This window comes from Terrapene carolina, unplaced genomic scaffold, assembly GCF_002925995.2.
Source record: "Terrapene carolina triunguis isolate 2854851 unplaced genomic scaffold, T_m_triunguis-2.0 Scaffold58, whole genome shotgun sequence".
Taxonomy (NCBI): domain Eukaryota; kingdom Metazoa; phylum Chordata; order Testudines; family Emydidae; genus Terrapene; species Terrapene triunguis.
In genome coordinates, this window is record NW_020664409.1 from 103097805 (window position 1) to 103123932 (window position 26128).

The following is a 26128-nucleotide window of genomic DNA, read 5'->3' on the forward strand; positions in this document are numbered from 1 at the left end:
CTGGGACCAAGGCATATCCCAGTGCCCAGGTAAGGCTAGCCTCTGAACCGGGGAACTTACAAACTACACTATATTATTAACTACATTCTAATTTAATTCTAAAAGAAATAACTGTGTATAATTTATTTACTGGAACACTCGCAAGCGCAAGAGACAAGCAAGGTTTCAGCGACTGTCATCAGTGCTAAGAAGGAACTGAGGAGAGGGCAGGTTCCTATATACCGCAACATGAAGGCGCCACTCCATGGGGCACCAGAGCCAACCCCATGGATACCACTGAGGGAAAAACTTTCCGGTGGCGGTGCAAGCGTCGTGCGCATAACTACATTGGAATGGACATGAGTAAGCATTCAAAGAATTATGTTTTTACTTATCATTATAACCATTTTTCTTGGTTTGTAATTCCAGTTTGTAATTCCCAGGTTCACCCACTGGGCCTTTTTTTAAAGATAGGTTCCAACATTTACAGGGAGCACAGGGCTTTTGTAAAGGTGTGGAATTGCCATCCCCAGCCATTCAAAAATTGTGAATCAGGAACCCCCCAAATCATAAAACTGAAATAAAATTAAGGAGATTAAAAATGCATCTTTTTATTTGTCTCCTAGGTTTTGAGTCTTTAGGGTTCATGTTTTTAAGCTTTTCTCCATAACCATGAATGCTGGAAACTTTTTTTTCCTTTGAAATGAAAACTGAGATTCTTATGTATTCATAAGTCCAGAAGCTGGGGCTTTAAGAAAAACATGATGGGAAACTTTTCAAAAGTGCCTACAAGATTTGGGAGATTAAGTCCTACTTGCAAAAGTGACCTAGGCACTTTAGAGACTAAGGGCTTGTCTACACTACAGCGGTTGGTCGATCTAAGCTACGCAATTTGAGTTATGCTAGTAGCTACGCTATGTCAACGGGAGACGCTCTCCCATCGGCTCCCCTTACGCTTCTCGTTTTGGTGGAGTACCAGAGTCGACGGGAGAGCAATCTACAGTCGATTTAGCAGGTCTACTGCTAAATCGACCCCCGGTACATCAATCGCTGCATCGTCGACCCCCCGGTAAGTGTAGACGAGCCCTTAGTCTCACTGTAAGTTAGTGGAATTTCGGTGCTTTTGAAAATTTCCTTCTGGATATCGTGATGTATGAGACTAATGATAAAATTGTGACAGGCTCTTCTTTATCGCATCACACATAAACTGCTTTTAGTCACTTCATGGCCAATCCAAACCTTTCCTATCATCTCATGCACTATTGAGCAGTCGATGCTTGCCTCTGATTCGCCTATGATGCCAGCCCCCTCTGCCCAGCTTCATGCTTTCTCCGATGCTGCCCCCCACACTTGGGAGGTGTTCCCCATAACCTTCCACAAAGCAACCTAATTACCCATCTTCAAATCCCTCCTCAGAATTCTCCTGTGCTGTGATCCCTACACAAACCTGACAATAGTTAGGCTGCTGGTGTGCAGAGACCACAGCCTATCATGCTGGTCAATATTGTCTCATTGTTTCCCTGTACCGCTCCATCTGCTGTCTCTTGTCTTATACTTAGATTGTAAGCTCCTTGGGGAAGCATCCAGCTTTTTGTTCTGTTTGTACAGAACCTAGCACAATGGGGTCCTGGGCCACAACTGGAGCTTCTAGCATATGTTTACACTGTCCACTAAGCCCAGGCTCTGATTCAAGTTTGAGCCCCCCCGCCATTCCTCACACAAATCAGTCTGACTCAGGGCAGCAAGCACTCAGGACCCAGGTCCTAGGACCCTCTTAGGGTGGTGGGTCAGAGCCTGAGTCCCACTGTAACTCAGCCCAAGCCCTGGCATTTTGCAGTGTGGACGCAAGTCAAACCCCAGACTCAAGTCAGAAGGTCTGCGTAATGCAGTATGGACACATTAGTCTGGCTGTGAGACCCGGGTCTAGCCATCTTAAGCCCAGGTTTACAATGCAGTGTGGATGCTCAAGCGTGGGCTTGGAAATACTGAGTCTACAAGCTTGGGTCCCACAGACCCAGGTTAAAAATGCAGTGAAGACACTGCATCTAGGCCTACTGGGTAATATAAAAAATAAAGTTGGTATCACTGTGAAGGTCCTGTGGTCTCCAGGGTGTGAGGTCTGAGCGACTCATTCTGTAGGAAAAAAAACCTCTATCCTGGCAATGGAATAATTCCAGGAACACTCACAGAGACTTCCTGGCCCAGTGGCCTCTCTTGCAGGTACTCCTGCAGCAGACATCATTTGGATTTGCTCCAGAGTTATGCACAGATAACCATCTTCTCTCAATCTCCTAGAGCATCACAGAACTTAGTGCACATTGTAATTTCCACAGGGAATAATTTACAGGTCTGGTCACAGCAACTTGCCTTCTTGTGAATTGATACTCTGAGCACAGCTCTCCTTTGCTGGATAAAATCAGAACTGCTCGAATATGGTACAGGCCTTATTACTGCTAAGCTCCCACAGAGATTTTCTCTGTTAGCCCAGGTGATAGAGGCCTATGCTTTTGATGCTGGAGGATCTGGGTTCTACCACTGCTGGTGCCAGGGAACTTCTCATTGCCTACAGTTGTCAGTATGCTGCATCCACCGCTAACTTGTCACCACATCACCATTATTTGATGCACGCAATCACCCACCAGGTTACAAAGCAGAAAGCTAATTAGAAACAAAGCAGCAGCATTTTTGCTGCTTAAAACATCCAGAATTTCTATTTTTCTTTTGGATCAACAATAGCGATTAATCAGAAACTTCCCTAGGTACGTTACTTTAAGGCACATTACAGTCATTAGCTACAATTCACTGCAACTAACAGGGAACTTTTGAATAGCGGGAGCTATATAAATTTGCATAAATATTCCATTTTCACTTATTCGTTTCTTATCTCGGCAGTCACCTACTATATTATGCATAGTTCCTATGCCAGCCTTCAAGTAAGTTAGAGGCAGAGACAATAAAATTTCATGAGCCACAGAGTAGTTTGGCATTTATTCTGCAGGTCATTATTTTATGTTTTTAATAAAATATTTGGAGTGAGTTTAGCACTGGGAAAGGTGCTGGACTGACAGCTCTGGGCACTTGAGCACTACTGATTCACAGGAAAAGTACAGCATGTACAACAGACGCAGTACTTCCTTACCCCCGTGAACGTGACTCAGATATATCCTGGAGGAACTGCCTTTGGGTGGTGCGAAAATAATTCCATGCCCCACTCAGTTCTTTGGCCTCTCTGCTGAGGAAGCCAAGAAAGGTGCCAATCAATGCCAACTGAGAGGATGGTTCTGGTGACAGGGAGCCTTGCACCCTGTGAACTGCTCTGTTGCCCACCAAAAAGCTGGCAGATGTAATGACTTTTACTTAGGGTCTCTCTGGGAAACATTTGAATGAGTGAGCTAGTGCCTCAACCTCAAGACTGCTCTTTCCTCTCACAGAGAGGGAGTTTGGGAGCTTCAAAGGAGGGACAGTCAGTGGACCTAATGGCCAAAACACCTTCATAAGGAGCACGTCTGCAACAACCTGGATGTTGTAGTCACAGCCGTGGAGTGGTGATCGCAGTTCCTCCAGGTCCACAGACAGGCTCCAAACTGTTGGCAGGACTCCATTACCCAACCCACGTGTATATGCCTACTGGGCAAGGCTGATTTATTCTATGGAACATTTAGACTCTGTTGACATTAGCGAAAAGGATCAGCAAACGGGACTTTTGTGAGGGAATTCTCCTGGTGAAGGAGGAGCAAGTACATGACCGTTGGGGTGAGTTTGTTTGCTTGCCGTGTGCCTGCTTGAATGAAGTTTATAGCGTGGGTTGTTGTGGGACTGTCTGCAGAGCCTAGCGGCCTGCTAGGCAAGGCTGACAGCTTCCTAAAGAAATTCTACTCTGCCATCTTTTCACCACTAATCCCTTTAGCAGGGGTGGGGAATCTACAGCCCACAGGCTGGATTTGGGCTGTTGCTTAATTTCATCCGGCCTGCAGCAAGTCTCGGCACCGCAGGCCAGAAGCTCCGAGCCTCTCCCCCCACCCTATGGGGCTGGAGTTACGAGCGCTGGCTCGCTCCGCGGGGCTGCAGCCTAAGATTGCCAACCCTCCCAGTTTGGCCGGGAGTCTCCCAGAATCAGGTTCGATCACCCGGAGGCTACTGAAGCCAATCCGGGAGATTTTAGGCCGCTAAAAGTCTGGTAGGACCGCGGGGCTAAGGCAGGCTTCCTACTTGCCCTGGCTCTGCACCATTCCCAGAAGTGGCCAGCATGTCCGGCAGCGGCTCCTAGGCGGAGGCACGGCCAGGGGGTCTCCGCACGCTGCCCCTGCCCCAAGCGCCATCTCCGCAGCTCCCACTGGCCAGGAACGGGGAACCATGGCCAATAGGAGCTGTGGGGGCGGTGCCTGCAGGAAAGGGCAGTGCGCAGAGCCACCTGGCTGCTCCTGAGCCTAGGGGCCGCTGCTGGACATGCCGCCATTTCTGGGAGCCACCTGAGGTAAACGCCGCCTGGCTGGAACCTGCACCCTGAACCCTGTCCCACACCTGAACCCATTGCCCTAGCCCCAATCCGCACCCAAACTCCCTCCCAGAGCTCGCACCCCGTACCCAGTCCCGCACCCCAACCACCTGCCCCAGCCCTGACCCCCCTTCTGCACCCAAACTCCGTCCCGGAGCCTGCACCCCACACCCTCTCCTGCACCCCAACCCATGGCCCCATCCCAGTGAAAGTGAGTGAGGGTGGGGGAGAGCAAGCGAAGGAGGGAGGAGGCCTGGAATGAGCGGGGCCTTGGAGAGGGGGCAGGACAACTGTGTTTGGGTTTGTGTGATTAGACAGTTGGCAACCCTACTGGAACCGTGAGCGCCAGGATGCCCCGCTGCAGGGAGGAAGCCCCGAGCCTCAGCGTCCCCCTCGGGCTGTGTGTGGCCCGCAATTTATTTTTTCTGTGGGTCAATGACTCTTGATAGAAAAAAGGTTTCCCACTCCTGCCTTTAGAATCCCTTCACTAGGGGGCATGGCTAACTCAGGGAGAACAGGGGTTTAAAAAGCCAGCTCATATAGCAGCCAAAGGAGCTAATGAACAGGGGAGTTTTGCAAGGGAGTTTACAGGCGTGTGAGAGCCAGATATACCTAACAAACATGTTCTAAACTTCGGCCAATCCCCCTCCCCCACAAAAAAAATAAAGAACAAAAACACCCAGCAAGAACAAAAATAACACAGGCAGGCGTCCAGCAGCAGAGTGGGGGCTAGCCAGTTTTTTGCATTGAATGCAGCATGTACGATTACCTATCTTGTGGATAGGTAGCGTATGTGTGCAATTGATCCAAGCAGCTCATGTCCCTTCTGAGACTGAGTATGGGCTCTTGAGACCAGAGCTAAGGGAGACAGAGAGGTACACAGACAAGATTCTCCAGGACATAGTAGAGCATTCCTATCCCAGTCTGACAGCCTCTGTGCTGTTGAGGAGGCTGAAAGTCTCAGGGCAGGAGAATATCCAGCTGGAGCGGAAGGAAAAAATCCCATTGTTGGGACCCACCTTCCAGATAATGTCATGGTATCCTCTCACACTGAGCATACCCTTCCGAGGGAGGGGAACCCTGTGGTAAGGAAGAGACAAGTAATAGTAATGGGGGATTCAATTATTAGAAATACTGATAGTTGTGTTTATGATTACCTGGAGAACCACATGGCGAATTGCCTGCTGGGTGTGAAGGTTGCAAACCTATCGAGAATCTAGATAGACTTATGAGCAGTGCAAGGGAGGCGCTGGTGGTCATGGTACATGTAGGTACCAGTGACATAGGGAAAGGTAGGAGAGAGGTCCTGAAGACCAAATTTAGGCTGCTAGAAAACAGATTAAAATCCAGGATCTCCATGGTAATGGTCTCGGAAATGCTTCCAATTCCACGCACAGGACCAGTTTAGACAGGCAGAACTGCAGGATCTCAATGGGTGGATGAGACGATGATGTAGGGAGGAGAGTTTTAGATTTATTAGGAACTGGGGAATCTTTTGGGAAAGGTGGAGCCTGTAGAGGAAGGATGGCATGTAAAATTAATAAGGTTGTAGAGGAGTTTTTAAGCTGAGGGCTGGGGGAAAGCTGACAAGTACATAAGGTCACACAGTTCAGACAGAGACATCCCTTAGGGGAGGATTTATTAAATGGGATACTCTATATACTAGGAAAAAGAAAATCACAGAAGTTGACAGGTAGGAACTGATGAGAACCATCAAATGAAAAAGAATCCCGTCTAATTACATCACATGCAGGCAGACACCTAAATACTGACAAATTGTGTAAGTGCTTGTAAACAAATGCAAGAAGTCTAAATACTAAGATGGGTGAACTCAAATGTCTGGTATTAAATGAAGATATTGATAGAATAGGCATCACAGAAATTCGGTGGAATGATGAAAATTAATAGGATATGGTAATACCAGGATACAAAATATATAGGGAAGACAGAGTAGGTCACGTTGAGAGTGGGGAGTCTAAATATATGGGTAAGAAAGCATTAGAGTCAAATATAGTGTAAATCTTAAATTAATCAAACAGTACCATAGAATCTCTGTGGATAGAAATCCCATGTTTGAACAATAAGAATGTAGCAGTAGGAACATACTACCGACCACCTGACCAGGATGGTGACAATGATTCTGAAATACTCCAAGAGATTAGAGAGGTTACAAAAACAGAAGCCTCAGTAATAATGGGGGATTTCAACTATCCTCATATTGACTGGGAACATCTCACCTGAGGATGGGATGACTGCCTCTTGGAGCGGCTAGTCTTGGAACCTACAAGGGGAGAGGCAACGCTTCATTTAGTCCTAAGTGGAGCACAGGATCTGATCCAGAAGGTGAATACAGCTGACCCGCTTGGTAACAGCAAACATAATGTAATTAAATGTAATATCTTTATGGGTGGGGGGAATACCAAAGAAACCCCCCACAATAGCATTTAACTTAACAAAGAGGAACTACTCAAAAATGAGGAAACTTGCTAAAAGGAACAGTCACAAGAGTGGCGTGCCTGCAAGCTGCATGGAAACTTTTTAAAAACACCATAACCGAGACTAACTAAATGTATGCCCCAAATACCAAAAAAAAAAAAAAAAAAAAAACAGCTAGAGGACCAAAAGAAAAATGCCACCATGGCTAAACAACAGAGTAAAAGAGATAATTATAGACCATAAGGCATCCTTTAAAAATTGGAAGTAAAATCTTACTGAGGAAAATAGAAAGGAGCATAAACTCTGGCAAGTCAAGTGTAAAAGTACAATTAGGCAGGCCAAAAAAGAATTTGAAGAGCAACTAGCAAAAGACACAAAAACTAACAGTATTTTTTAAGTGCATCAGAAGCAGGAAGCCTGCCAAACAATCAGTGGGGCCACTGAACTATCGAGGTGCACTCAGGGAATAGAAGACTGTTGCAGAGGAGCTAAATGAATTATTTGCATTGGTCTTCATTGCAGGGGGTGTGAGGGAGATTCCCACACCTAAGCCATTAATTTAGGAGACAAATCTGAGGAACTGGCCCAGATGGAGGCGTCATTAGAGGAGGTTTCGGAACAAACAGATAAATTAAACAGTAATAAGTCACCAGGACCAAATGGTATTTTCCTAAGAGCTCTGAATGGAGTCAAATATGAAATTGCAGAATTACTAACTGTGGTATGTAAACTTATCACTTAAATCAGTCTCTGTTCCAGATGACTGGAGGATAGCTAATGTAACACTGATCTTTAAAAAGAGGCTCCAGAGGCAATTCTGGCAATTACAGGCCAGTAAACCTAACTTCAGCATCAACCAAACCAGTTGAAACTACAGTAAAGAAAAGAATTATCAGACACATAGATGAACATGATATGTGGGGAAGAGTCAACATGGCTTTTCTAAAGGGAAATCATGCCTCACCAACCTATTAGAATTCTTTGAGGGGTCAACAAGCATGTGGACAAGGATATATTCGTAAAGTGTACTTAGATTTTCAGAAAACCTTTGACAAGGTCCCTCTTCAAAGGCTCTTCAGCAAAGTAAGTAGTCATGGGCTAAGAGGAAGGTTCTCTTATGGATCACTAACTGGTTAAAAGATAGGAAACAAAGGATAGGAATAAATGGTAAGTTTTCACAATGGAGACAAGCAAATAGCAAGTTCCCCAAGGATCTCTACTGGGACCTGTGGTATTCAACATATTAATAAATGATCAGGAAAAGGGGGTGAACAATGAGTTAGCAAAGTTTGCAGATGATACAAAATTACTCAAGATAAACCAAAGCTGAATGAAAAGTGTTACAAAAGGATCTCACAAAACTGGGTCACACGGCAATAAAATGGCAAATGAAATTCAAGGTTGATAAATTGAAAGTAATGCACATTGGAAAGCATCCCAAAAATGCATACAAAATCTTGGGGTCTAAATTAGTTGTTACTATTAAGTTCTTGGCGTCATTGTGGGTAGTTCTCTGAAAACATCTGCTCAGTGTGCAGCAGCAGTCAAAACAAGATAACCGAATGTTAGGAACCATTAGGAAAAGGATAGATAATAAGACGTAAAATATTATAATGCCATTAGATAACATCTATGGTATGCCCACACCTTGAATACTGCGTCTAATTTTGGTCATCCCATCTCAAAAAAAGATATTTAAGAATTGGAAAAGGTACATAGAAGGACAACAAAAATGATTATGGATATGGAACAACTTCCATCTGAGGAGAGATTAAAAAGACTGGGACTGTTCGTCTTAGAAAAGAGATGACTAAGGGGGGATATGACAGTGGTCTATAAAACCTCGAGTGGTGTCAAGAAAATGAATAGGAAAGTATTATTTACCCCTTCACATAACACAAAATGGGGGATAGGGGGACGGGACGGTCACCCAATGAAAGTAAGAGGCAGCAGGTTTAAAACAAACATAAGGAAGTACTTCTTCATCAACACACAGTCAACTTTTGGAACTCGCTGCCAGTGGATGTTGTGAAGGGCAAAGGTATAACTGGGTTCAGAAAAGAATTAGATAAGCTCATGGAGGATAGGTCCACCAATGGCTATTAGCCAAGATGGTCAGGTTGCAACCCCATGCTCTGGGTATCCCCAACTGCCAGAAGCTGGAACTAGATGACAGGAGATGGATCACTTGATAATTGCCTTGTTCTGTTCATTCCCTCTGGAACAACTGGCACTGTTCACTGTCAGAAGACAGGATACTGGGCTACATGGACCAGTGGTCTGACACAGTATGGACGTTCTTATGTTTGATGCTCACGTGGGGCTCCCATTGGCCTGGCAGATTACAAGCATCTCCTATTTAAGAGGGTTTAACCTGCAGGATTTTTAAAACTATGCTGCCATTACCCATGTATTACACTTGAATGCCCTTTGTTTTCGCCTTCTGTAACTGTTTTTCCACTTATCCCATTCCCATGTTTTTAGGAGATCTATGGAGTTTAATATGAAGTAGCTGCCTTTCATCAGTTCATTTGAAACAGATTATTATTCACTGACATGTTGAAAGGTTTGTCATTACAAGATGATTATAGGAAGATCAGCATGTTGAGAAAATCCTAATTTGCTGCTAATTCACTGGCCCTGCAAATCAGGAAATTAGAGTTCCCAAAATGTGTGAGCCTGTTAGAGGCACAGAACTCACAGATACCCCCAGGGTGAGGTGCTGGATTTGATTTCTAGCCATTTTAATCAGACTGGCAATTATGACAAAGGGTGACAGCAAATTTCCATGGGTATGGCTGGTGAAAAAAGAGTACTTTTAAGATGCAAGGTAAAGTCCATGAAACATAGGAAACTGAGTTCCATTTTCAAAAGCACCTGAGGGCTGGTCTATACTTACCGGTTAGTTCGACGGCTGGAAATCGAACTTCCGGGTTCGATTTATCGCGTCTGGTCTGGACGCGATAAATCGATCCCGGAAGTGCTCGCCATCGACTGCGGTACTCCAGCTCGGCGAGAGGAGTACCGCGGAGTCGACGGGGAGCCTGCCTGCCGCGTGTGGACTGCGTCTGAACCGCGGTAAGTTCGAACTAAGGTATGTCGACTTCAGCTACGTTATTCACGTAGCTGAAGTTGCGTACCTTAGTTCGACTTGGGGGGTTAGTGTAGACCAGGCCTGAGTGACTTAAGCACTTTTGAAAATTTTACTTGTACAATGTTGAGAGAACAAAAAGTATTCATAGATCCCAAGGCCAGAAGGGACCATTGTGATCATCTCGTCTGACCTCTGGTATAACACAGGCCAGAGAACGTCCCCTAAATAATTCCTAGAGCAGAGCTTTTAGCAAAACATCCCATCTAGATTTAAAAACTGCCAGTAATGAAAAGTCCACTATGACTCTTGGTAAATTGTTGCAATGATTTATTACTCTCACCGTTAAAAATTTACACCTTATTTCCAGTCTGAATTTGTCTTGCTCCAACTTCCAGCCATTGGATTGTGTTATACACGTCTCTGCTAGATTGAAAAGCCCATAATTTAATACTTGTTCCCTACGCAGATACTTATAGACTGTAATCAAGACACCACTAAAACCTTCCCTTTGTTAAGCTAAATACGATTGAGCTCCTTGAGTCTATCACTGTAAGAGATGTTTTCTAATCCTTTAATCATTCTCGTGGCTCTTCTCTGAACCGTCTCCAGTTTATCAACATCCTTCTTGAATTGTGAGCACCAGAACGGGACACAGTCTTTCAGCAGTGGTCACACCAGTGCCAAATACAGAGGCAAAATAACCTTTCTTCTCCCACTCAAGATTCTCATTTACATATCCCAGGATCACATTTTTTATTCCTACATAGATATAGTCACCTTTAGCCATATTAAAACACATATTGGTTGCTTGCACCCAGTTTATCAAGCAATTGCTTTTTATCAGTGACTTATCCCCTTCATTATTTACAACTCCCCCAATTTTTGTGCCCATGTGCAAACTTTATCAGTATGATTTTATGTTTTCTTGAAGGTCACTGATAAAAATGTTAAACAGAGTAGGGCTAAGAAACGATCCCGAGGGGGCCTCTCTAGAAACACTCCTGTTTGATGATGATTCACCATTTACAGTTGCATTTTGAGACCTATCAGTTAGCCAGTTTTAATCCATTTATCATATGCCATGTTTATATCGTTCTAGTTTTTTAATCAAAATATTGTGTGGTACTAAATCAAATGCCTTACAGTGTAGTAGTGGATTTTACATTTTTATTTTATATAATTTAGAATGAAGGATAAAGAATAATAATGTAGCATGTATTAAATGTATTGGTGTGTAATTTGATCATATCCTGCCAGCCACCCTTTTTGAACAGCAGAAAGGAATGGCCTAATGGGCCATTGGTAGAGATACATCAGCCAGAATTTGTATCTGAGCTGATTTCAAGGCAGTAACAGACCTTTTAGGGTCACCACTTTGTTGTAGGTTTAGCATTTTAAAATAAGTAAAAGAATGCAATGATTGTTTTTCTCTTGCATTGTAATATGATGTTCCTGTTCAAATGTTCTGTGTAAATCAATCCTGTTTTGTGTGCGAATGTGGAATGTGTGTGTTAGAAGATAAGTGTGAAGGCCATCACCGAACCAGATGTTCTAGGGAGGAACCGAGGACAGATGCAAGGGCGCCAGAAGATTACAACACGCCCCTATTGAAATGTCAGAAGAGGGCAGATTGATGACTCTAAAAGATGAGACAGGCACTATCAATCGGAACAAGATAGCTGTGATCAAAACCAGCATGGGGTAACTCCCTGAGAGACTTGATGAAAGAATGAGAAGGACAATTTAAGAAAACAAGCACTCGTCAAACAACAATTGATCACAGCATGACGGTGCAAAACTCATTGGTTCCAATGAAGGAAAATCACTATATAAAAAGGGTGCCTTGCCATGAAACTTTAGGTTCATCCTGCCAAGACTGCCCTTGAGCATTGTATCGCGACCGACAGAACCCGGCTCCTACATACCTGTAATGAACCTGGCTGGCCACTAGATTGATCCGGACTCTGGACTGGTAACTATAACATCGACTGGCGGGACTGTGTGTGTGTGTGTGTGTGTGATTGAATGCATATGCTAATTGTTGTATTTCCAATAAATGTGGTGCATTGCCTTTTCCCCTGAAAAAGATCCCATGTGCTTCTTATAAACATAACAACAGAACTCTAAGTATACTACATCGATACTATTACCTTCATCAACCAAACTTGTAATCTCATCGAAAAAAAGAGATTCAAAGTTTCTTTGTCAGGATCTATTTTCTTTAAACCCACATTGAGTGCCATTAACTATATTACCCTCCTTTAGTTCTTTATTAATCAAGCCACTTCATGGTCTTTCCCAGGATCTATGTCAGACTCCCAGGCCTATAATTACCCAAGTCTTCCTGTTTAACTTTTTTTTTTTTTAAATCAGCACATTAGCTTTCTTCCAGTCTTCTGGAACTTTTCCAGTGTGCCAAGTTTTATTGAAAATCAACATTAATGGTCCAGCGAGCGCCATGGACAGCTCTTTTAAAACTCTTGGATGAAAGTAATCTAGACCTGATGATTTTAAAATGTCTAACTTTCGTAGCTGCTGTTTTACATTCTCCTGATATACTGGTGGAATGGAAAGAGTGTTATCAGTATGATGACTACAACATCTGTTTTTTCCCAAATGCAGAAGTATTTATTGAACACTTCTGCCTTTTCTGCAATATTATTAATAATTCCACCATTTCCATTTAGTAATGAACCATTGTCAGGATTCTTTTTGCTCCTCATATTTTTTTAAAAAACCCTCCTTATTGTCCTTAACTCTGCTGTCCACAACTTTCCTCTTGTGTCCCTTTGCTTCCCTTATCAATTTTTGAGAATTCTTAACTTTTGATTTATATTCATTACTATCAACTTTCCCTTTCTTTCATTTGTTATATTTGATCATTATTACTGATTACTTATATTACAGTAATCCCTAGAGGCGCCAATTATAATTGCAGCTCCATTGCACTGATTGTGGTTTTGTTTCTGTTCCCTGATTGGATGACTTGAACTTTTATTAAGAGGAGGAAAATCAAAGAGATGTCAAGACGGCTATACAACTTATTCTTCTGCAAACACATCTACCCATAAGTGTTCACATGACTTCTAACACCCTGAAAACAAAAACAAGACAAAAGTTTGGGGGAAATGGATGAAAAGGAGTGCAAATACAGCTGAACTGATTTCAAGGTTTTTATTTCAATGTTTCCCAATACTATTTTGCAATATTTGGCCAGCTCTAATCAGCAAAAACCCTAAACCAACACCTTGTTTTCTTTTAGTTTCCAACTCAGCAAAGTATGTCAGCACACACCCTTAACTTAAAGCAGGTGCCTAATTCCCATTGGCCAAGATCCTGAAAAGTACTTAGGTACCTAACTTCCATTGATTTCAATGGGTGCTTCTGACTTTAATGCCATTTAATCTTGTGCTGAAGTGCTTTGCTGACTTTAAATGCCTCTAGTGTCAGCCATGAGACCCACAGATCACTGTTATCTTCTATTGGCTAAGCTGGCATCCCCAGGGCTATTATGACCAATGAGAGACTAGTAAGGCATGCAGCTGCACCCAACTTCACTGTTATCTCTCAGACCATTATTTTGTTTCACCTGTTGGGTCTTGTCATAGATTGTGAGCAACTTGGAGCTCCCTTGTACAGCACCTAGAACAATGAGCACCTGCTTGGTGCCTAAAGGCACTACTGTATTATTATAAGTAACAAAACCAGAACTAATTCCTATACATTCTGCATAACTGTTATTGGCATGGTGCCTTTTGGCTAGGATGCAGCACTTGATGTCATGTGAAGATCTGTTTCCACAAAACAAGAGCAAGTGGTAGGAAAAACAGGGATTCTCTCCTCTCATTTCTCAGCCACAGTGCTACTGTCTGGGACACCGGCCAGTGGCAAAGTGTTTGCATCTAGGTGATGGATCTCATCCATTCTGGTGTTGGCATCTGTGCTGCTGTTGGAAAGGCAGTTGGCTCAGAAGCTGTTAAGAACTGATTTGGTCTCTGTTCAAGAATTCTGTTACTGTCAGTCTATGGGAATTATTGTGGTGTTCTTTAGGGATGTGGGGATAGTTTTCAACAAAGTACCACTGGAGAAAGAAAAAATGTACCGTGGTGCACCACAACTACCGGCAGTGATTAGCCATTTCCATTGGCATTGGCTGAGACTAAAAAAAGTTTCTCCCTCCCATAGCTCATTCCACCTAAGGGTAGAAAGCAGAAACACTTGTCCCTACCCACCTCCTTTAAGATGCCTGAGGAACCAACACTGAATTTTGAAGATAGGTAAAGATTTAAGTATATGCAAAAATGCATTTGATGAAGTGCCCAGTTATAGAGTGGAACTATTATGAAGCTCACAACCAAGCCACGTGGAAAATTGATCAACGAGTAAACACCAATTATTTCTCTTTCAACCACTCTTATAGTTGCCCATGAGCTTGTTTTATCTGATCACAGGTTACAAGCACCATTGACTTGATGCAGAGACATTAACAGGGAGTAGTTTTTTTCTGATTAATGTAAAAGACCTAATCAGTCCCCACAACCAGAACCCCCAAAATGTGGATCGTTGTATCCATAACACTGAAAATCATTTTTTAAATGAGCAAAATTGATAGCACTTGGGACTTTTTATCCACTGAGCAAGAACAACGGGCTGCTGCAGTACAAACCTCATCAATGGTCTTCAGCCCAACGTTCAGATACTAGAGTGATGAGAGCTATCTAGGTGTCTGTAGCTGTGGAAGGGTAATTCAGTCTCCATGCTGAGTATGTCTCTGGTCTCCCTATTGACCCTGCCAATGCAATGAGCCTACATTAGGGATCTAAATTTTGGCAACCAAACTTAGAGACCTCTTGTGCATATCCGGCCCTAGGTGACTTGTCCATGGTCACACAGCAAGTTAGATGGAAAGCTGGGAACAGAACTAGGGGGTCCTAACTCCTTCATTACCTAGCTTTTAACAAAACAATGAAGCGTCTGTTAAAAAAACAAAGAACAACAACAACAAAACACAGACATGGACAAAGTGGGGCTTTGTGTGCAAACCCTTTTCAAATTTCAGGGCGAGAGGTATTATTTCTGCTTTTGCATCCCATACAATCCTCTACCCAAATTTGGTAGCATGACAATCAATTCCACAAAGCCATGACTTCAAAAGTATTCTCAGATGATGACCTCCCTAAAACATCTCTCATGTCTAATGGGGTGAAACAAGGCAGCGTGCTGGCACCAATCCTCTTTGATCTCTTCTTTGCAGCCATTCTGAATTACGGATCTGGCAATCTTCAAACGGGCATGTACATAAAGTACAGAACTGATGGAAAACATTTCAATCTCCAAAGGTTTACTGCAAAGACAAAAGTCCTTCAGGAACTCATATGTGAAACCCTTTCTGTGGTTGATTTTTCTCCACTTAGTAGTCTTAGTGAAAGTGACCTACAAATTATTCTTGACAGGTTCTCAGAGGAAACTAAACAGTTTGGACTCACCATCCGCCTGGAAAAAACTGAAGCCGTCTTCCAAACAGCTCCATCAAGTACTATCACTGAGCCAAACATCAGCATTGATGGTACAAAACTAAAGAACATTCATCTCTTTACATATCTTGGCAGTACTATCTCAAGGGATGGTTCCCTGGATCAAGTACTATCAAACAGAATATGAAAAGCAAACCAGCCTTTTGGAAGAAGTCACCACAGGATACTCAACCAGCATATCACCAAACTGTCAACAAAACTGATGCTATACAATAAAGTGGTGATAGCATCCCTTTTATACAGGCAAACATGGACAGTTTATCGCAGACACATCAAGCAACTTGAAAAAATTCACAAGCTATCTTCACTCTATTCTGAAGGTCCACGAGTAAGACAAAGTGTCAAACATAAACATCACTGAAAGAGCAAAAGCAACCAGGATGGAAGCACTGATTATCAAAGCTCAGCTTAGATGGACAGCTCATGTTATCAGAATGGATGATTCATAGATTCATAGATTCTAGGACTGGAAGGGACCTCGAGAGGTCATCGAGTCCAGTCCCCTGCCCGCATGGCAGGACCAAATACTGTCTAGACCATCCCTGATAGACATTTATCTAACCTACTCTTAAATATCTCCAGAGATGGAGATTCCACAACCTCCCTAGGCAATTTATTCCAGTGTTTAACCACCCTGACAGTTAGGAACTTTTTCCTAATGTCCAACCTAGACCTCCCTTGCTGCAGTTTAAGCCCATTGCTTCTTGTTCTATCCTCAGAGGCTAAGGTGAACAAGTTTTCTCCCTCCTTCTTATGACACCCTTTTAGATACCTGAAAACTGCTATCATGTCCCCTCTCAGTCTTCTCTTTTCCAAACTAAACAAACCCAATTCTTTCAGCCTTCCTTCATAGGTCATGTTCTCAAGACCTTTAATCATTCTTGTTGCTCTTCTCTGGACCCTTTCCAATTTCTCCACATCTTTCTTGAAATGCGGTGCCCAGAACTGGACACAATACTCCAGCTGAGGCCTAACCAGAGCAGAGTAGAGCGGAAGAATGACTTCTCGTGTCTTGCTCACAACACACCTGTTAATACATCCCAGAATCACGTTTGCTTTTTTTGCAACAGCATCACACTGTTGACTCATATTTAGCTTGTGGTCCACTATAACCCCTAGATCCCTTTCTGCTGTACTCCTTCCTAGACAGTCTCTTCCCATTTTGTATGTGTGAAACTGATTTTTTCTTCCTAAGTGGAGCACTGATGACAGACTCCCCCAAAAAAGTCCTCTATGGTGAACTGAAACTGGAAAATGAACAGTCAACAGAAATACATCAAAGACTCTCTTAAGCAGAATTTCTAATCATGTGACATAAATATTGATAATTTCAAAGACACAGTCAAGGACAGAGCAACTATAAAGGTTGTAAACACTTTGAAAACAGGGCCAAGCATCATGTCAAGTCTTCAGTGGAAGCCTATACATTCCTGTTTCTGATCTTGCTCTTTGCAGATCCTACTGTGTAGCCAGAAGATGCTGTGATATCATTGTCAGACTCAATGGACATCCATACTCAGGGTAGGAGGGAGGGGTCAATTATCAATACACAAATCTGAACAAATCCCTAAGGATTTGGTTAAGAATCAAAACCAGAAGTGGCCTCTTTTCTGGTTCTGATTTTCACATATTTGAAATCTCATAGGAATAGCTAATGTCAAGATATTTCCACCATCTGGAATAAAAGAAAATGGGACAAATTTTCAAGATTTTTTTTTGCCATCATCTTTGAACCTTAGTCCCCCAACTGGCCTCAATCTCAAACTCTGAACCTAATCCAGATCATAACACTGCTTCCCTCTGCCCACACCATATCTAAAAGAAACAACTAATGAAAGACATTGAAGTAACCACTAAAAAATATTGCCATTATTACATGGCTGTTAGATTAGCTGGATCATAATACTTGAAGGAAACCATTTATAGTTCTGTGTACATATTAACTAACAGTCTTTGTTTTACTGTAAATGGCAGACAATGAACAGCAATCATCCCAAACAGTCTCCAAACTCTGATGATTAAACGTACTTTTCAATACCCCGAAAAGCAGAGCATTAGAATGGTGTATTCTCTCTTACAGTTGCAGAAGCACAAATGGAATGGACATTTGTTAGATTCCCTGTCATTGCTAATTAAGATTCAAATTAGCAACATCAAAAAGTGTCTGTTCTTTTAACACCAACCATTGTGGACGTATTTTAAATGCCTCCCTTTTCATATTAAAAATGTATCTGAAGTGTTGGACTGACATTAAGAAGAGAGCAAGGGGCCCAAAAATACAGAACAATTCCAATCTAAAATTAACATTCAGGGCTAAAACTCTGCTCTAAATTACACCCATGAAACTCCTTTCCACAAATGAATCAGCTTCTGATCGCAATTACAAGGTGTAATTCCAGATAGATGCCACAGAAGCCAACGGATATACTCCAGAATTGCACCAGCATAGCCAAGATCAAAATCATGTCCCGAGCTTGTAAACAGCCATTTTTCTTATAATACACTACAGGATCTATTGCTTATGCTCAAATAAATTTGTTAGTCTCTAAGGTGACACAAGTACTCCTGTTCTTTTTGCGGATACAGACTAACACGGCTGCTACTCTGAAACATTGCAAAAAAGAAAAATGTTATGAAATCTAGCAGAAAGATCCTGCAGGCACTTCAGGTCTCTGGAGGTCTCAGGTCTCAGTTTCCTCTTTGGTAGGATTAAGTTTTCTTTATGCAGCACGGAATATAAGAGCCCTCAAGCCCTTAACTAGCTTCAAAGGGAGAAAGGGAAAACATGCAAAATATCTGCCCTTTAAAAGGAAACAGCTGGGCTTTAGTCCTTCTTTTGCAAAGCTAATGCCTTCTTTCTTTCTTTGTGATATATTTTCTTTCTAGGTCAGCAGGTACCAGAGGCCACAGCCAGCAAAGAAGAAATGCTCAGAAAAAGAAAGGATGAAAAGTATCAGGAAAGATGTTTGCTGACTGGCTAGAAATGAAAAGAAGAAGCAGGAAACACCAAGTTTAACAGGTGCATAATGGCGGAAGAAAACAGAATTTTCAGCACAAAATGGATGAAATGAAGCTGGAGCATAACTTCAGCAGCGTCTGACTCTGCAGACGGCTTGAGATGAAACTCAAAGGGTATCACTGCTCCACTTATCTCCACGGGGCATTGACTCTGAAATCTGACCCCCAACACTACCTCCAGACTCTGTGTGCAGGGGTACACACTGTCCCATCCTGCCTCTGCTGGGGTGGTGTCAGAATACCTCAGTCTGGTAGGGGACCTAGCAAGGAACAGAAGGAGGTGGTGCAGCTGTGTTGTATTAATCAGGCAAGGTACTAACAAACTTCAACAGGACTTTATTTTTACAGTGGAAACCTTTTTACCAAGTTGTAGCTGCACCCTTTGTAACTCTCACTCCGCCTCCTCAACTCCTACCCCCTCCTTCCTGTTTCCTGTCCTTTCAGACTCCCAACAGCCAGTGCTCCCAGTTCTAATAATCACAAGCAGCATTTAAACACCACAAGCTGCCACCATCTTGACTGACACACCAGGGATTCCAGAGTTAAAAGCATGAGCTGCTACAGTGTAAGCTAAAGAGCCAGGGGCCTCTATCTGAGGCTGTAACCGACTCTGATCCTTCCCGGATTGGGCACAGAGGGGGACCTGTAACACCAGCTCACCAGCTGCAGAACTTCCAGATTTGCCTGGGAGCCAGCGTTCTTGAAGAGAAATCAGAAAGGGTGAAACACTCCTTGCTGATTTATATGGCAGGTGCGGCGGCACTGGAGACTTACAGTACATTCCACTGGGAACATGAAATTTCTGTTTTTGAAACTTTTTTTTGATGGAAAATTGGACTTTGTGATGAAAATGAAATTGTTCATGAAAAATATCTGCTTTTCACACCAAAAAACAAACAATATTTCATCAAAAAACCAAACACCTGAAAACCATTTCCCCACCTCCCCCCAAAAACCTGAAATATTTTTTATTTGAAATGGTGCCACCATGCTTCATGGGAGTTGTAGTTTGGGGTGCCTTATGTTCCTGTTCTCTTCTATAGGATGGGCTCTCTGGCTGGACTGCATCTCCAATGATGGATCACAGTCAAGGACTTCTATGACACACAGCCTTCCCCTCATGAAGAGAGAAAGTGGTGCATCATGGGAGATGTAGTCTGACCAGAAAGCCCAGCTCACAGTAGACAACGGGAGCATAAGGCACCAAAACTACAACTGCCATGAGGCATGCTGGAACCATTTTGAATTGAAATATTTCAGTTTTAGACAAAAATATTTTGGCTTTTGGTATTTTGACAAGAGACCAAAATGTTCCGTTGAAAATACCTCCCTATTTTTTTACAGCTCTACATAAAGGATATTACCCACTCATATATAAAGTAATTTTGAAATTGCAGGCTTACTTTGATCCATAGAATACCACTTGGGAAAAGTATGTTTTCTTTACAAGAAACCAACTGCCAAATGAGACCATTGAACGTTACATTACAGCCCTTGGTAACTCCTCGTCATGCAAATTTAAATAGTTAACAGATGGACTAATTAGTAGTCAAATTATCTGTATGGAGGTCTGGACCCTCTGGAAATCTTAGACATAGTCTACAAACCCTCAGGGATCTGCAGACCACACAGACTCCTGAAACGCAGTCCACGGACCCAACCACAGATTGAAACCACTGTCTAGAACGTAACAATCCTGCTATTCCGATGCTTTTGATAGGTCACTAATATAGCAACAAGCCTCGTCATACACTGTTACTCTAGGTGCTGCTTGGAGCAAGGGGATGTGCCTACGCTGTACAGGAGGCATGGTGACTCGGACAATGCTCTGAGGCATAATTACTCCCCGGTTTCCTCCGTCCTCCAAGAGGGAATTGTAAATTGTTTCTTGTCTTTTACCAACAGCAATTCACAATACCCTCCTCAGTGGCTCAGCTACGCTGGAAAACGAGCAGAGGGCGAGAAGGAAAGCCTCTGTTCATTCTCTAACACCCGCTGCCCTTTTGCTCCAGGGTGGGGACTGCACACTCGGACCCAAAGTCTGGGCATCCCATATAGGGCTGTTAGAAGGGTTCTTACTCCTTCACATTTCCCTGTACCTGCATAGATAATCCAAGTCACAGTTGAGTGCATAGATGGCAAGTCAAAATGTAACCGTTCCATTGTTGCCTGCCCGCCCTTACCTCAGATGAAGTCGGTTTGCAGTAGCCAGCTCCGAACACTAGATTCTCCAATGACATACTGGACTGGTCTGGTCCTGTCTCCAGGCTGCCTTTACCCAGCCACGACCCTTTTCCTGGACGAGCAAAGCTAAAAGGAGAAACAACAGGAAAAGACACTTACTAAAAGTCAGAGTTACTGAAGAATCAGTTTCTGTTCCCGCTACCCTCCAGGCAGAATTTATTGCATATTTAAGAAAGTATTTTTCACAAGCACATCGTATAATAGCATGAAATAAGAAGGGTATTAAGCCAAATTAAAAAGTCTTAGGCTTTGTTTGAAACTCACATAACAAGTCAACACCACACATCTCACGAAGGGGAAGAATTCCATGGGACATGGAAAATATCCAATATTTGGTATCTCAAAGGGGGAAAATGAAGTTACTAGGGCCTAGAGTTTAAAAAAATGGGAGTCTAGAGTTAAGCTCCAAAAGCTGTGTTAGGGCAGCTAAGAGAATGGCCTGTTCTTCAAGCTCTAGGCACCCAATGGCTCCTGTAACGTCAATACGACCTGTTGAGTGCTCAGCACTTTTAAAACTCAGGCCACTTTCTCAGACGTTTTAACAGATGTAGGAGCCTAACTTTATGCTCCCATTCTTTCAAATCCTGAGTGGTAGCTCAGAAAGAGATGGCAGGTTGTAGATAGGTTTAGAAAGAGAAATCGGGTCAACCACGTACAACATGATGATCCAAAATGCAGGGTCTTAAATATTAACATCAACACCTGGAATTAGCTTTAAAAAAACCCAATGGGTAGATAACGATGGATTGGAAACAACTGAGTCACAAAGAAAAAAACCCAAACCAAACCAGAACCCCATTAGATCAGTTAAGCCACACATCTTTGAACAGACTGCAGTTCCAATAGGGTTATGCCCTATTTTATTGGGAAGCTGCTTAAATCAAGGCCCAGCATCTCAGTAGATAGTGAGGTACATAAACTTCGAGTTTTATTAATCACATCTGAGTATTTCATGCAGCAGTTCCAAAGTCCTTTCTGAGCATTCACTGGGCTCAACATAGAACCTATAATGGATTTTCAGGAGGGCAATCTCTTCTTTTCTTCTTCCACAGCCCTACCGGGGACACCCATAGGACATTTCAAGTGAAGCAAGGAGAGCAGCTAGAACCCCACTGCAACAATCAAGCCAGGAAAGTAACTTATGAACTTCGAAGAGTAACTTTGGGCCTAATCCTGAAAACCTTTACTTGTGCCATCAAAAGGCAACATCTTTCCCTACTGCCATCATGGCCTGGAGTTGAAAGCTGTAATGTTGTAATGTGAGGGGCTCCACAGCCTATTGGAAAGCCCCTGAGTTATCCGCTCATCCTGCCTGGTTTTTAGTTCTTCCTTGTACGACAAGAAGCCTAGTCCATATTTATTGTTCACCTCCTTCCCAGTGATTTTATTAATTTCACTGTGTCAGGAATCAGGGCCTGCAGCCGAGCCAGATCCCGGGGCACTCTAATGAGTGCAGCTGGCCTGTAGCAGGCTGTCTACTTGGCTACCCTGTGGATTGGCTGGAAGAGTCAGCAGACTGGCTCTTAAGCCCAGCAGCAGCACCAGCAGTTCAGCAGCTGCTCAAAGCATTTGCTCATGGCTGAAATAGCCCTGCCTCTGTCTTGCCCCTGCCTTATCTCACTCCAGGTAACCTGGTTCTGACCCTTGGCACCGATCATGACTTCTGATCTGGCTCTGACCCTTGGCTCTGGCATCTGGCTCCTGCTCTCACAATGAGGCTTGATGCTTGCTCTAACCACTAGCCTCGACTGCTGTGTCCTGGTCACTGGGCACACTGTATTTTTTTTCACGGGAATATGAACATCTGAGGGGTGACTTTATGCTATAAAAAATCTCAGAACTGTCGGAGGGAATATACCCCCAGCACAGGCATTGTGAAAGGCAGCCACTGGCTGCCCCATTAGTCCTATTGTATGGATAGTGCTCGGGGTGGCGCTGAAGAGGTTGGGGCTAGAGTGTTATCTGATACAGTGATAGTGGGTGGTGCCCCACTCAGAAAGTTTGCCATGGGCAGCTGAAATCCTAAATTAACCCATGGACCATTTTGGAATCCAGAGCTGCTCAGAACCAGGAGTGCACAGTATCAGTGTACAGCCAGCTTCGCCTCGCCTTCTCCTGGGCTGAGAGGTTTTGTACTGCATCTCTAAGGCTATGTCTACACTGCAAAGTTAAGTCGACTTTATGTAAGTCGACGTCGAGCCTTCGATTGAAGCAAGTCAATCTTGTGTGACCACACTATACTCATTGTGTCGGCGGAGTGCATCCTCACGAGCAGGGCTTGCATCGCCGCACGGAGCACTGCATTGTGGGTAGCTATCCCAGAGTGCATGTAGCCGAGTGGAATTTTGGGTTGGGGTTGTAGTGCCTTATGGGACCAAAACGTTGGCGTTAGCCTCCCATGATGCTCTTACATCCCTCTCTCCCTCCCTGAAATCAATGGCAAACAAATCAAGCCTTTTTCATAAGCCTGGGTTAGCTGCACGGACGCCATAGCTTGATAAGCATGGACCCTGTTCAGCTGTATACTGTTCTTGTGAGCATTACAAACACCTCGTGCCTTATCCTGCAATATTTACATAGCCGATACGGGAGCCGCCATGCGGAACAATGTAATGCCACGCAATCAGCCCTGCTGGAAGACAGAGTGGAGCAATTCGCAGTTGCTGGTGACAGTCATACATCACCTTGACACGGTTGTGCGCCATTTCTGGACCCGGGAAACAAGCACTGACTGGTGGGACTGCATCATTATGCAGCTGTGGGATGATGAGCAGTGGCTGCAGAACTTTCGAATGCTAAGGCCACTTTCCAGGAACTGTGTGAAGAGCTTTCCCCAGCCCTGAAGCACAGCCATACTAAAATGAGAGCTGCTCTGACAGGGGAGGAGCGAGTGGCAATAGCTCTGTGGAAGCTTGCAACGCAAGACTGCTACCGGTCAGTGGGGCATCATTTGGAGTGGGTACATCTACCGTGGGATCTGTTGTGATCCAAGTGTTCAGGGCCAATAACAGACTTCTGCTAAGAAGGGTAGTGACTCTGAGCAATGTGCAGTATATAGTGGATGGTTTTGCCACGATGGGGTTCCCTAACTGCAGTGGGGCTATAGGCAGAACACATATCCCTATCTTGGCACCAGACCACTTTGCCAAAGAGTACATAAACTGAAAGGGGTACTTCTCAATGGTGTTGCAAGCACTGGTGGATCTCAGGGGCCATTTCACTGACATCAATTTTGTCTGTTCAGAAGCTGCAAGCAGGGACTTCCTTTCCAGACTGCAAAATAACCATTGGTGATGTTGAAATGCCAATCGTGATCCTGGGAGACCCAGCCTACCCTTTGCTCCCGAAGCTGTACACCAGCAGCATGGACAGCAGTAAGGCTTGGTTCAACCATAGGCTAAGCAAGTGCAGAATGGTCGTGAAATGTGCCTTTGGACGTTTAAAAGGTTGCTGGCGTTGTTTGCTTAGTAGGTTAGACCTCAGTGAAAGCAACATCCCCATTGCTATTGCTGCCTGCTGTGTGCTCCATAATATCTAGAAACAAAGGGAGAAAAGTTTCTGCTGGGATGGGGGGTTGAGGAAGATCACCTGGCAGCCAATGTTGAGCAGCCAGACACGAGGGCAATAAGAAGAGCACATAGAGTGGCTCAGCATCTCCATGAGGCTTTGAAAACCAGTTTCAAAAATGAGCCAGAATAATGTGACACTTATATGTGTTGTTCCTTCCAAACTGTCCCCTCCATTGCATTTTCTTCCCCGTAAACTCCACCTCCACCAATCACTGTGTGAATGAATGAATAAAGAGCCTTGTCTCGTCAATCTGTTAAGTTTTATTATACACGCACAGACAGCAAAAAAAGGTAAGATAACCTGGGGCAAAAGGGCTGATAACACTGTGGAGGGAGAAACAAGGAAAGATTGCTTACAGATGCACTGCAATAACAATAGAAGGTCTGGGAATGGGCTCCTTCAGGTTCTTGTACCCACCCCTGGTGTTGAGTGCAAGAGATAGCAAACTCCACTCCCACCCCCCGCCTCATAATATGTTTAGAGGAGGAGGATGTAGAACTTGGCGATGATGGCAGCAGGTTCAGCATAGGCTGCAGAGGAACTCTAGCATCCAGCTGCCTTTCTTGAACCTCAACCAGATGCCTCAACATGTCTGATTGCTCCTTCATAATTCACAGAATCTCTTCCTGCGTGGCACACTCTTGTTCCCTGCATGCTCTCCTGTCCATGTCCTCGGACAGTGCAATCTTCCATGCTCTTATCACTCTCGGAGGCATTAACTCATTGATCATGTCCTCCCGAGTCTTCTTTTTCCGCCTTCTAATCTGGGAAAATTTATGTCCTGGTGTGGAGGATGCGCCGACGAACAAGGTTTCAGCTGCAAGGAATGCAAAGCACAAGGGTAGCACTGACAGTGCATACATTGTTTCTGGTGCAAGGTTAATTTTTTGTTATTTAAAAAACCACCCCTCAATACACTTCACTGCAAGCCACAACATAATCACAACCACTGGCTATAGCAGGAGTCGGTTTGCTGTTCCAGCCAGGGTGAGTAAGGCCACAAGGCATGGGCAAGAGGTCTGGTGCTGCTGCTTTTGTGAAAACATCCTTGGGATCCCAGGTTGGAACTTGAGAAAAGCCCCCTTTTCTCTAGCAACGCGGATGGTGCTTGAGGACAGGAACCAGTGTAAAGCCCCCCAAATAGTTTGTTTGTTAAAAAAGCAGCACCAGGGGTGAACAGAGACAAACAGGAAGCTACTGCCCCCCCCTTTTTTTTTCAATGCTGCTTGCAAAACACAGCGATACCTTCCAGCCACAACCATGGCACATTTTGGAAAGCGTGGTTGTGTGAACCATATTTCACCAAATGGGGGGTGGATTACTTGTTGAATTGTTTGCGGTTTAAGGGCTAGCATTGAAAACTTCCCCCGTTTTCCCTAGGTGACGCTATGTGATATCAGTCTCCTGAGGGTAACAGAGGTGGCAAGGGAGAAGATGCTGCAAGAGTCTGGGTACAGACCTGGTCCTTATGCTGCAATGCTGTATGCTACAATGATGCCAGCAGAGTTAATACTGAGTGCGGGAAAGTTTCCTACCATGGTGGACGAAATAAGGCAGCCCTCCCCAGAAACCTTCTGCAAAGGATTGCAGAGTACCTCCATGAAAGCTTCCTAGAGATCTCTATGGAGGATTCCTGGGCCATCGCAGTGCACATAAACAATCTTTTTTGGAGAGTAGCCTCTGCGTAGCTGAAGTGGCCACCAATGCCCACTACACCTACTTTTTTGTTCAGATTAAACATAAAAAATAATAGAATGT

At 43.8% G+C, this 26128-nt stretch overlaps 1 protein-coding gene across 1 annotated transcript in view; it reads right to left on the reverse strand.

Moving 5' to 3' along the window:
* The window catches only part of FAM135B (family with sequence similarity 135 member B), a 231264-nt gene that overhangs the window by 69972 nt on the left and 135164 nt on the right, over positions 1-26128 (reverse strand). Inside the window, exon 6 of the mRNA XM_026659287.1 lies at positions 20740-20866. Coding sequence (XP_026515072.1) covers positions 20740-20866 — 127 coding nt within the window. The remainder of the gene's footprint in view (positions 1-20739; positions 20867-26128) is intronic.